We start from the raw sequence: 14,013 nt of genomic DNA on the forward strand, positions 1-14,013 counted from the left end.
TAAGGGTAAAAGACGCATTTTCAAAGACTGGAATTAAGTTCAGCAAAAGCAACCAATTTTGACGAAACATGTGAAAAGATGACGGAAATTTTGGAATGACGGACAAATCAACATCAACAGATTAAACAAATCCCGCAAGTTACGGGTTTTTAGCTAAAGAGGTTTTAACTCCCTTTCTATTCTAATTGCCCTCGTGAATTTTATCTTGTCTGATTTCATTGCAAATGAGGGCATTGCATGATCTCAAGTGTGGGGAAGGATTATAAATTCTCTCGGGTTTATACACTTGGCTTATTTTCTAAATTATGTGAAAAATTTAAAATTTTTAATTTTTTAACTAAATGAATTCAAATCTTGTTTAATATGTTTTTGAACGATAAAAGTAGGTGTCAATACCGAAATTATTGTTACCCTAAAAAGAGGACATAAATTAAGAAACAACTAAAACGCTTGAATTTATTTTTTAGAAAAAAAAGACGCATGAAAAAAGTCAAGTGTGGGGAGATTTGTCAATATATATGAACTGTTATCACATGTTTGTGCGAAGTTTATTGCAGGTACTTTTGCTTTGGGCTGTATAAATTTGTTTTACCCATTAAATTGTAATATAAATGAAAGAAAAGATGGATCTACACGATGAATCAATTCCATCATTAAAATGAAGTAAAGTCTTCAGAAAAAGAAACGCGCTTTTTGATTTAGGTCAGGAAGTTGTCGTCCAGACCAGTTGTAGAGTCTACGAAAAACCTTGAAAAGTTTTCTCGAAAATCAGCTGGAAATCCACGGACCTCAGCATCAAACAGGGTCGCCACGTGGTCAGACTTATCCTAACCATGAGAGGATCTGTCTCGTAAAATGGGGAGGGCGCCGTGCAAATTAGCTTGATAAGACTAATGAATCAGACCCCCAGAAAGGATAATCTCCTTAAAGATTAAAAATCAGCATTTAAGCCTGATATTACTCAATTCTTGAGATTGACCTTAAAGATTGAGAATTACAAACTCATGAAATTCGATGATATCTAAACTCGAGCTTGAACGAGAAAATATTTTGATCAAAATTAAAACCGATTTGTTTTCTGAAAACCTATTTTCAATGCGTTCATTACCATTGAACGTAAAATCCTGAGAATTCATCAGAATTCATTAGGTCAACTGAACCAAATCGGGTGTCAACCGTAAGAACGGTGGTTGTATAGCATGGTCGAAGACAGGACCTTGTGTCAGACCAAAAAATTATAGGGTGATCTTTACTATTTCTCCTACAAAGGATAGTAATTGCATCCGACACGTTGTGGACCATAATCAAAAGCATGTCATTAGACATTGCCTTAACAGTTGCTTGTTCAACGCTTTCCTTTACAACCGGACGGTAATTTACTGAAAGGTAATATAAGGAGCAAGTATACTGGACGTGTTGCTTTCCTAATTCAAGGTTAGCAAGTGGGTGACACAAAACCACAAGTTTTGAGCTAAAATTTTAAAATCTGAAACCCACAACACCCACAAAACATTTTGCAACACCGATAAATGGTTTATTCGGAAAACTTATCTAGGGTAAAAGCTAGATTAAATTTTCAAAAGATCAAATATTTTCATAAAGATCCAATTTCCTTAATGGATCTAAATTTTCATAGTCATGTGGGACTGTAAACCACAAATGTTACTATCATTGTTCATACCGCCATACCAAAATCACTGATGTATAAAGTGTGAGAATAAAGAAGTGATTTGTGTGAAGTTTGTTTTTATTTCAAGTTCTATATTGCTTGAGGACAAGCAACGTTCAAGTGTAGGGATAATTGATATTGCTCCAAACGAACATATAATTAGTCGCAATATCGTTTCAAAATGTAATGTTTTTAATTGTAATTTTCTTATTTTTAGTTGTAATTGTTTAAATAAATAAGTGCAAAGACGAAAGACGAAGATCGCTCAAAAATGAAGATTTAAAGACGAAAACGAAGATTTGAAAGGCGAAAACGTCCAAAATGCTCAAACGTACAAGTTACACTCCAAGTGGTTTAATTTATCGATGAGAAACGTCTAAAATTGACAAGAGTACAAGTCGCGGAACGCAAAGTACACGATATTAAATTATACGAAAATGCGTTCGAGAAACCGGGACCGAGACATAAACCGGGCGTAAACGTACGAGACAATGGAGCCAAAATTACGAGTCAACTATACACAAGAATAAAATATAATATATAAATAATTATATAAATTATTTATATATTATATATATATATAATAAATATGTCGACAAAGCTAGGATCCAAAAGTTGGTGAGCTGGAATCCGAAGCTCCGCACACCTCCGCACTCGCGGAGCTGTCTGTTTCAGAAATGGCCTATAAAAGCCATCGAATTCAGCCGAGAGAACACACCAATTTCATAATCCATTTTCAATTCTCTCTGTCTTTATTTTATGTATTTTAGTTTTAGGAGTAGGAGTAGGTTAAATTAGTGGTTACATTTTCTACAAGTTTGGGTAGTGTAACGAGTTAATTTACGGGTTTTTAAGTCGAATTTCTGTCCGTGTAACGCTACGCTTTCAATACCACTTTTTACCGTTCCAACTCGCTGTAAGTCTCCACGTTCCAACTTTATTTTCACATATCGTTATTATTATTATTATTATTATTATTATTATTATTATTATTATTATTATTATTATTATTATTATTATTATTATTATTGTTATTTTTATTATTGTTATCGTAATTTATATTTATTATTATCGTAATTTATTATTATTATTGTTATCATTTATTATTATTGTTACCATGTCCGCTTTATATAATTTATATTTTTATGCCGTTATAATGTCCAACTAAATACCCGTAGTGGTGACTAAGATGTAGAACCTCTGGACAAATGAATTGAACCATTTATAATATTATGATGTAGCTTTGACTATTTTTAACATTGAGATTAATCACCAACCCATTGTTATATAATTTAATATTTTCACCCCTATCACATGATTTATTAAAATTGATAAGCGAAAGTGCATTAATTTTACATAAATTATGCTTCAACACCTCGGTGATCTAGACGGACATATGGACAAATTATGGACAACAATTTAGAAGTGTGATCCGGTGGTTTGGGTAATATTATAGTTTATAATCGTGTAATTATAAAAAGGTAAGACTGTTATAATTTTAGTTTTAACGAAAGTTAAAACTAGATTAAATCTCAATTTGAATAGTCGGGGTATAATTTAATTCGCTAAAACGAAATCTAACGAAAGATGATTTAATTTTAGTTAGTTAAATCTTTATAAATCGAAAGATTAAAAATAAGGATATATATTAAAACATCGTAACCGGACTTAAAAACAATCCATAAATCCAGAGGAGACATATTTTAGTGACCACTACTTTACCTTATTTTACTATTTTGCTTTATTGCCATGAAAAACCTTATTTCTTATATTTTGTCAAATTAGTATAAATTGTATTTTTGTTGTCGTTAATTTAGTTATTACGTTTTAGTTAAATCTAAATTCTGTTTAGTTTATTGTAAAGCCTAATCCAAAATCCCCCTTTTAATTAGTTTAACTTTTAGCGATAAAAACCTTGAAAACTCAATTTTCCTGTGGAACGAACCGGATTTGCCAACGAACTATTACTATACGGATAGGACAAACTTGCCTTTATGTGTAAAATCAATCCGAAATCATAAGAACCCCATATAATCACAACCAATTCGTGTAATAAATTCAATCTAAATCCGAGAAATATAAAAGGACACGATCGAGCACATCAATCTGGTAATGGATTTGAAGATAGCAAAGGGTGAATCGCTAAATTGCAAGTGATACGTGTGGATTTGGGTAAGAAATTTTGATCGATTAAGAAATTGAAGGTGAAAGCGTAAAGTTGTTAATGCGAGTTGCTTGGCTATTTATAATTAAAATCTGAGCGAGGAAGTCGTAAAGACAATGATTAATTTTTAACGGCTAAAATTACCGCAACGTGTTAACGGTAATTTTATAGCCGTTACAGCGTTTTCTGATTTGACGGCTTTGCAGAGTTACTGTTATTATTACGTGTTGTCATTGCGAAAAACAACGGTAATAATTTAACGGTGGAAAATTATTAAAACTTGTTGCAAATATATTTTTAAAGTCGCGTATTTTATTTTTTAGAGTTTATCATGATACATTTACTACGCGCAATGTACCATAATAAACTGAGGGGACTTGATCATATACATAGCATTGTATGTACTACCTCCGTCTCAAATCTATAGTCCAGTATTCCATTTTGGGATGTCCCAAATTAATTGTCCACTTCCATAAATAGTAAAGAATAAGAAGATTAAGTTCTATTATGCCCTTAATGTATGTGGATAGGATTAAATGAGAAAGAAAAATTAAGGGGTAAAACTGGAAAGTTAACAGAAAAGTACATGTGTCAGGTACTTTTTCTTAAACTGTGTGTTTTTTGTCTGGGGACAATAGATTTGGGACGGAAGGAGTATATTTTATTTACTAAGGGCTAAAAACAGAAATTACGCGAAGTGTATTCAAAAGGTTTGGAATATTCGCTGAAAATAAAGATAGCGGATCAGTTGCCGCGTTAATAAAAGATTGCGGATTATTTTCGCTAAGATTGCGCGGATGATTAGACAATCCGCGTACCGCGAATATTTCGAATACTATAAATAGAGAGCTTGGCCTCTCATTTATAGGTTGTTGATTCTCTGCCATTTGCCCGAACCTTTGTAATTTTCTCTTGTGATCTTGCCCAAGGAACTTTTACATTGCGTTAAGGTGAATCATGCTAATTAACAATCAAGACCGGGTCGGGGTGGTTGATCACTTGATTGATAAAGTGAAAGACGATCATCAGGACCCAAAATAATTATCAAACATCTCATCCTCCATCTTAATCTCATTGCACTCAATCGTTAATTAAGTAACTTATTAATAATGGATTGATCATTTGTATTATTTGAGTGTTGTGTTCTTATTTGACTCACTAAACCTAGCCATCTTCAAAAGTGTACATACAAATGTAGCCTTGTCGTTAATAAAGTGAGTGTGCTTTAATAATACAGTAACTTGTAATGGGGAAAAACATGTTTTCGTCCACTAAGTTAGGCTCGGACACACCTTTCATTTCTGTATAGTAGAAAACTATTACTAAGAGCACACGGTGCCCGTCATCGTCCCCCCGCCGTCCCTCAAAAATCGACGCTGAAACCGCCGTCGTCCAACACCGCGTCACCGTCGATTTACAGCGTCACGCCACCGACGGTGGTTTTTTCGACCGTTGGAACTTTTTGTGTTTGAATTTTTGTTTCATTTTTCAATTCTTTCATTTTTCTTTTTGTTAATTTTATTATTCTTAATTTATTTTTATTTTTTTGTTGTAGGTACTTGAAGAAGAAGAAGAAGGCAAAATGACTAGGGTTCTTCAAAAAATGGGCCTAATTTGTTTCATTTGGGCTAACCAAATTATTTGGGCTAAACAAATTTTAATTTAATGTTTTTACTAAAAATTCTTTACATAATTAATTATTAATAAAAAGTTTTTAGATATTTAATAATAAAAGTCTTTTCTTTTTACAATAAATAAAAATAATAATAATAATTAATAATAAAAGGTATTATAAAAATAAAATAAAATATAAAATATGAAAATGGACACTGTGGACACCCCACCCATGTTAACAGTCAGTCAATCTCGAGGTCAAAAAATGGACACTGAAATGGACACCGAGAATTGACTACGGACACTTCGTGCTCTAACAAATAACAACATACAAGACACTTTTTTGTCATGTAGTGATGTAGCCGAGCTGAGGAGTTTTAACGTGGATGGCATGTGAGTTTTTTGATGACGGTTTTGTGATTTGTTTGTTTGGGTTTTGCTTGTTTGTATGTTTATGTTGTTGTCTAGATTGTGCCGCTTTTTTGGCTTTCTTTTATAGTTTAAATGTGTTTTGCTCGTCTCAGTTTTGGTTTGGTGTCGAGCTTATCCATGGGTTTTGTTGGCTTGCCTTTCAAGCCTTATCAATGCAATCGTTTGTTTTATAAAGTTTGTAGTTTTTAAGAGAAAAAAAAAAGAAAGAAAAGACACTTTTTTTGTCACCTCAATTAAAACAAAAGAAGCATGTAGATGTTGAAATTTCTTTTATTAATGTTTTTTTTTTTCATAAAAAGGCAAGTACATGACAAATATATATACATTAATCCACTAGTATATAAATTTGTCCCATTTTAAAAACCTGAACCCCAACTCGGCCCCTGATTGAAAAGTTACCTACATAATGCTTAGTGCCTTTTGATGCCATGTAGAAGTTAAATATAAAAAACTGAATACACTTGAATCCGGAGCTAATTAAACATTGAAGTGTTGGTTGAAAAATATTCAAAAAATAAAATAAAAAAATGAAATAAAATTTTTTTTTCCAGTCAACAACACTTCTTTAAAGCTTTTCTTTAGCATATATATCCAAATTATCTGCAGTGAAACAAATGGAGGATAGCAGTGGCTGAAGCAGTAAACTTCTGCAACCATATACTCCCTCTTGTTTATTGTGCATGATAATAAATTTTTTCTATCAACTTCAGGTAAAGGGAAATGACTATTTTGTCCTTTAGCCATACAGAGACACAACTATAGCAACTAAAATGGTGCTAGTTGACCTATAGAACAACTGGAACTAGAAAATTAAATATCATTTTATATAACAAAAAGAATTTGACTACGGTTAGATAGTTACAATGCAATTGCTTGTGGATAAGTAGCATTAACCTCCATTCGCAGCGACCCCCACACATGTTTGCATCCTTCCCACTTTGCCTTTATGCGAACCAAAAACGCCTCTACCCATGTTTCATTTTCACCGTCTATACTCAGATCATAAGGCACTGAGAAACTGTTCAAACCAAATAAAATCAATACATTATCATATTGAGGAGTATCTTCGGAATATGACTAAAATTTGTATAATTTGAAATATACTATTTGACCAGTCAAATACTTTGATTACCTCTTAATTGAATGGTGAACGTTGAACCATTCACCATTCAGCGCGTTTGTTTCTGACATGTGAATGACATATGGTGATGAATGATTCAACATTCAGTGCTAAACCATTCAGAGTTGAAATACTCTCTTAAACATTAAGCACATAAGTTTTATGTAATATCCTCTGTATATTATATCAAGAACACCTATTAAAAAAACTATACTTTTTTTTAATTCGTGTGAAAGGTTAATAAGGTAACTTTACATCATTCACATTCACATTGTTCGATCAAAACGATTATCAAACAGGATATTGTCATTCAGACCAACTTCATCCAAAACCTTTAAATCATTCAGATTATAAAACATTTAGTGCTTAATCATCTAGTTTTATCAAAAGCACCCTTTATCTAGCAATATACTACTCAGAGATTAGGTTTTTTCAATGAAAAGCAAGAATGATGGGAATATGTATCAGATGACACTTAAAGATAACTATTAAGTTGCAAGTATAATTATCAGTTCGATCTACTAGTTCAATTGCTATATTACTCCCCAATTACTTTGTTGATCCCAAAGATTTAGGGGACTTGTGGAATGTGCAAAACTAGCAACCTTAGGGGACTTTCGACCTTGAAAATGAGACGATCTAATTGACATTCTTTTTTCTTATCATCACGCGAACAGATATGAACATATTTTCAAACTGAGATGTTTAAGAGGTCAGAAGAAGTTCACTAACTTACCAAATGGTAAAAGATTCACTTTAGGACTAAATCAGTGTATTAATTCTGGTTTAGTACAGTACAGTTCCGGTTTTGTTCAGTTGTATTGCTTTGTTTTAAGTATTTTACACTCCCTAATTGTTATAATAGCTAGATACAGAGAATATGAGAATGAATGCATGACCAAGAACCAATAAAAGAATCTATAAGTGATCTCATTATTTCTTATGAGTGTTACCTCATTAACTCTTCTTGTGGTGGTCTTTGACCGGAGTTAACATTCCTGAAACGTATCGAATACCAAGTTAGCACTAAAAGATGATATATGCTATAATACATCATACACTAAAATATGATATATGCTATAATATACCATATGACATAAGAAACAAACATGGTATTGTGGTTCTTCCAGAATTATTTGAATTTCAAATAACTCTCATACTATTGTAACATTGTGAGTGTTGGTTAAATTCTCTTGTATGTTAAAGCATTTAAAAATGTTAATTACTTTGAATAATAATGTAGAAGAAACAAACCTTCGGACAAAAACGTTGAATAGATGTAATGACTTGGTGGAAAGATTATAAACAGCTTCTTCAATATGGTCTTTGTCAAAAATATACACAACAGGATAACCAAGAAGCCACCTACAAATATGTAGTTATCTTCAGTTCTATTATCAAATTAACTTCAATACTTGGATATATATACAAATAACTCAAGTATAGGTAAGCATGTAATATGCACAAAACAAACACTAAACAGTAAAAAATAGGAAATAATATAGGAGCGGTGATTCAATTTTTGTAAAAAAAAAAAATAATAATAATAAATAAACTTAAGTTTAATTTAGTAATAATTTTAGTAGCTACTACGAAGTATTACATAATTACATCCAAAATGCACATCCAAAGACTGCATGAACATTACATGTTGAAGGTAGAGAATTACCCATTTAGAGTTGGAACAGTGACAAGTGTATTTTGCATAAAATAACTAAGATCGATGACATCATCCGGCTGATTAGTAACATTAACCTGACTATCAGAAGATTCACCGTTACTTGTTAAATCTTTCTCATGTTCAGAAACATCATTTGTTATTGCATCATCACAAAAAACTGATGAAAACATCTTCTGTATTGATATAAAGTGTGCTCCAACTGGACTCTTTTCAATCTCGGTTATCATCTAAAGTAGAAAAAGTAAGTAAAAAAAAAAACTAACTAAAATGAGATATAGTAGTTTTGAATTATATTTTATTGTTTGACCTTTAATGGATCCTGTTCAAGGTCAACAAAATGCAGTTGTATTTCTTTGTTTATCGTTGATTTAATAAGATCAGCAAGACCATTGACATGTATTAAATATATCATATCTTCAATAACCATCACCCGTAATTTCTGAAAGTTAGATGACTCCTGAATACCAAAAGCACAATAAAAAGAGAAAATTAACATTGAGAGAACAAAACAAAATGGAGAATTATAGATGCACATAAATTATAATAATAATCAGTGTTGCAGAACTCGGGAGTACTAAAAAAAAGGTCTCCTGATTACTCGGTCCAATTAGTAAGTCAAATTGGGTCAAAGTCAAACTTGGTCAAAATCAAAATCAGTCAAAATCAAACAAGATAATAATTATACCTCTTGGCTAAGTTTGAGAAAAGAGCATAGTCGTTCTCTCAGTTCGGGTAATTTTCCGCCATAATCTATCATTATTACTGGTCGCATTCCCGTGCATAATGCAAGAATATCTGTTACAACATGCATCAAATATCATATTTTGCAAATTGAATTATCTCTGTCACAACTAATTGAGGTTTTTTCTTTACAATTTAACAAGGAAATACATGATAGTGACACGTGTATCAAATTATCCCAAATATAACAACTTGTGCTGGTAGAATTATTTTTGTATTCCTTTCCTTTGTATACGTATGTATTAATAAGTCAATACAAAGGCAACACCATTTTAGCCATCATAAAGCTTCAAGGGTGTTTGGATTGTGTATTTCAAGTGCATACGGCTTATCACATTTTTTAAATTTTAAAACGCTCTTTAAAGTGTTAGTACATCTATTGCAATTTCAACTTAATTACAGGAATAAGTACTACACAAGAGCAGTTGAAATGAAGCTTATTTAAATGCAATTTTGAAGCCATATACACCTACAAATACACAATCGCAAACACTAAAGGGTGGTTCAAGAATATAAGCATCACCTTACTGTTTTTAGAAGTACTTATTTCCCCTAAACATAAATTGCGACTTTTAGAAAACGCAATAAGCCATAATCTTTTGGTCCTCAAAAACTAATTTTACCTTACAAATAATTTGCTATGCTATGTAAATTAGTCAATAATCCAAAAAACCTACTCAAGGAATGCAAATTTCGTAACTATTGTATCACAAGTTCACAATTCTAAGCGTTACTGTATATATTTAGTAAGAAGAATGAAATCAAAATATTTTAATTCCTGTAATATAGTTCCAGAATTAGGGTTTTAACTAAACCCTAAATAACAAAACCAAAGGTAGAACCAACAGAAGAAAGAATCACAGATATATAGATATAAATTGAAGAATTGAATGATAAAAAAAAAAAAATTGACCTGTTTGAAGGCGACGTTTAGAAGAAGGTCTGAGACGCCAATTGGTTCGAGAAAGTGAAGAATCAAGTACACTCAACACATCTTCAGCTTCCATTACACAACAATATTGAGTTCTGTTACAAAATATGTGTATCTTGCAACCGTTTTAAGCTATTAGACCAGAGGTATGTAAGTATGTAATTAAACGAAAAAGAATGTGCATATAAATCTGTTTATTTGATTAAACAAATGAAATGAAATGAAAATATTGTACAATACTTTGTGTTTATGCGTTTTTGTTACTCCGTAGGTTTTATTCCCAAATTTTCATACGAGTAGAAAAGAAAAGAAATCAAATGGAATGGAGAGAAGTGAAAGGGAAAAAAGATACATATATTCAATTTGGATTCTTAGTTGGTTCCATTCGGTTGTTGCTTGTTTGATTCGTTCATTTCATTTATCATGTCGTCGAGTTTATTCGGGTGAGTTTAGTGTCATTGCCGACGTGAATTCTTGTTTCACTTCGGAAAATTGATGTGGTCTGGGGGGTCTCTCGTGGTCGTATTGTCTGCCCGAACGGTGATTTGTACTTACTCGATGGGCTCAGTGTTTCTCTTACTTTTTCCGGAGTGGGGATGAGGTTTATCGAATACAAGAGAGTTCTTTGGTTTGCATGCCTCGGGATATGTGTTCTTGGGTTACGTCAAGGGATCCTCTTAGTTCGTTTCTATTCATTATTTTCATGGAGGGACTCACCTTGCGTTTCAACGAGCAATGGATGAGAATTACATTCGTGGTGTAAAAGCGGGAATCAAAATATCCGGTTATCTCACTTTTTATATGCTGACAATGTTATTATTTTTTAAGATGGGAGCAGGCGTTAGTTGCAATATATTCTTTGTATTTTGCAAGTTTTTATTATCTGGTATCGGGTTTGAGGATAAACGTTTCTAAGTCACAAGTTTTCATCATTGGTGTAAACATGTCGGAAGTTAGCTATTCGCGACTGAAGCGGGGTGTCAACCAGGTGCGTGTCCAACAAAGTATCTTGGTATCGCGATTGGTTCCAATATGAAGTTGGTCTCGAACCGGGGCTCGTTGGTGGACAAGTTTCAGTTTAAGGAAAGCTAGCTTGATTTCATCGGGTGGCAGATTAACTCATTTAAGAACTGTGACGGGTAGTCCCGAAATATACTTAATATCCATGTTTAAATGTCCGGAAACAATCGTCAAACGGCTAGAGTCGATTCGAGCTAGATTCTTTTGGAGCGGCAGCAACTCCGTGGAAAAAGGCATGGGTGAAATTGGAATCCGTTTTAGCTTCTTTTGATTGTGGCGGGTTAAATGTAGGTAGTCTCAAAGCATTTAATCTTGCCCTTATTCATAAGTGGCGATGACGATACTTGTTGAATCAAGATAATTAATTGGTTTCGGTCATTAAATCTATTCACGGTCCAGTTTTTTAGCGAGCAAATGGAAACAGTACATGGTCGTCAATTGTGGATTCTTTTCCAAGATGTTGTCGGATAATTCGCTTCCTTCTAACGTCATTAAGATGGAGGTTGGAAATGGAAGTAAGGTTAGTTTTTGGCATGATGTTTGATCCAAGAATTCTAGTCTAGCGTCACGTTTTAACCGACTGTCACGACCCGGAAAATTTCGACTAATTTTGAACCAAACCCTCGATACGATTTAATACTTTTAACACGATAAGCAAAGTCTGTTAGGTTGAATCTCAAAAAAAAAAAAAAATTAAGTGTTTCATATATTAATTTGACCTTTGACCATTTTCGACGATTCACGAACAACTATTTGTAAAAAGATATGTGTGTATATATATAAATATATGTGAATATTACTTGTATATATATATTGATATATTAAATTTAACTGTTTAAAATATTTAATTAATATATTTATTTACGTAGTAAAATTTGTTATTTAAAAATGTTCTTATATATATAAAGTGTATATTGAATGAAAATGATTTCGAATCTAAATTGTAAACATCTGCAACTCCCGATTGACGTTTCGTTGATTTTAATATAGACCTATATATATCTATGAGGGTTTAAATAAAAGTTGGTCCGCATATTGATTAAAGAGAGTACGGGCTCGATAAAAATATTTTTAACCCTTTTAGTTTAAGTTTTAGTACTCCGTACATAGTAATTTGAACATAAAATAAACAATTTTCGAACCTTTTTGATCAGGTTTCAAACAATTAATGAGTGAAGTAATTAAATATATTTAATCTAAAAAAATTGGGATTTTTAGGAACACTTTCTATACGTTAACTGTTTAGCAATGGACACGATACCCTCTCCATTAAAAACTGTCGATAGATACAACAAATTAATTTCACGAGACTTAACTGTTTTACTTTATGATCACTTTTGATTTTTTTTTAAAGAAATCTATCTCTTTCTCCACTCTATATATTATAAGTATATGGTTAGGTGGAAAGGATAGCAAAAACACAACCGGCACCCAATTATCAACCCAACATCCCTTTCATGTTCTATTCGTTGAACCACACCCTTACCACCTCCCTACTCTCTATCTCTCTCATGTTTCTGTTACAATAAAGAAACACTATCGAATACTACTAGCCGAAACCCACCACAACTCACACCTTTGATGAACGATCGGTTTGGTCTGTGTCTACTTGTCACTATCCGATCATCACCACTGTCATCCGCTCTCCTTCTTCAAGTGAACCCGTCACCACCACACCATCGGTACCACCATCTAACACCCACCAAGTTTTCTCTCTATCTTCACTCTCTCTCTTCTTGTTTTTCTTTTCTTTCCTGATCAAAAAGCACCAACAAACCGCTAACCATGATCCTAAACTACTGCAGTAAAAACCACCACTAAAGCAATCTTCACTACCGTTACTGCTAGTGCAACTTTTGTGTACTGTTACTGTACGGAAAAACACAACCAAACGCCACTAGCTTGTTGCTGCTACAATATAATTTATTCACCAACTGGTCTATTACTTCTACATCTGTTTTTCTAATTGCCCGTTTCTTCTGCTTTGTTTCTGTTTGCAAACAACCGTCACAATAACCATCCTATAACCCCACCAAATTATAAAACGAAACCACTTGGTGCTCCATTAAATATTCTGAGTTTCTTTTCTTGTTTGTGGTTGTTAAAATCAAGACCCTACCTGTTATTTTTAATTACTAGTAGGTTTAAAACTCCACTTAAAAATGTCGGGACCCATTTGTATTTGTTGTGTTCCTTTACTTTCCAATATTCGATCAAATAGATAATATAAACTTTTGGATCGAGTTGTCTGGGAATCTTGATGCATAACTTCTGTCTTTGATCTGTTTACTAATCAAAACCATGGATTGCTCCTATATTCCTACTATTGTCTTCTGTTAACGAGTAATGATGAAGTCACGAAGGAGAAAAGGAACGAAGAAGATGAAATGATGAATACCGAATGAGATGATGATGTTGGCCAAACAATGGGATCCAGCTATTACTATCTGTCTTTGTAATCAACAATTACCAACCAAAATAAAACCCCACTCAACCACAATTCAATTTAATAGGAAGTTGATAAGGCTAAAAAGGAACATATATTTCATAGCAAAATCCCCCAAGAAAGACAAGATTTTAGTTGCAATTGTTCCATTTTCAAGTAATATTCGTTTATTTTAAATAAGTGCGAAGACAAAAG

At 32.7% G+C, this 14,013-nt stretch overlaps 1 protein-coding gene across 1 annotated transcript; it reads right to left on the reverse strand.

Annotated features, from left to right (window-relative positions):
* Positions 1-6,616: 6,616 nt before the first annotated feature.
* LOC139875055 (uncharacterized) lies at positions 6,617-10,550 on the reverse strand. Its single transcript, XM_071862429.1, has 6 exons — positions 10,335-10,550; positions 9,366-9,475; positions 8,988-9,137; positions 8,669-8,907; positions 8,254-8,364; positions 6,617-6,897 (listed from the first exon to the last, which is right to left on the reverse strand). Exons 1-6 carry the CDS (start codon positions 10,426-10,428, stop codon positions 6,738-6,740), a joined length of 864 nt encoding a protein of 287 aa, XP_071718530.1. The 5' UTR covers positions 10,429-10,550; the 3' UTR covers positions 6,617-6,737.
* Between the last annotated feature and the right edge of the window lie 3,463 nt (positions 10,551-14,013).

This window comes from Rutidosis leptorrhynchoides, chromosome 11 (assembly GCF_046630445.1).
Source record: "Rutidosis leptorrhynchoides isolate AG116_Rl617_1_P2 chromosome 11, CSIRO_AGI_Rlap_v1, whole genome shotgun sequence".
In the NCBI taxonomy this organism is placed as follows: domain Eukaryota; kingdom Viridiplantae; phylum Streptophyta; class Magnoliopsida; order Asterales; family Asteraceae; genus Rutidosis; species Rutidosis leptorrhynchoides.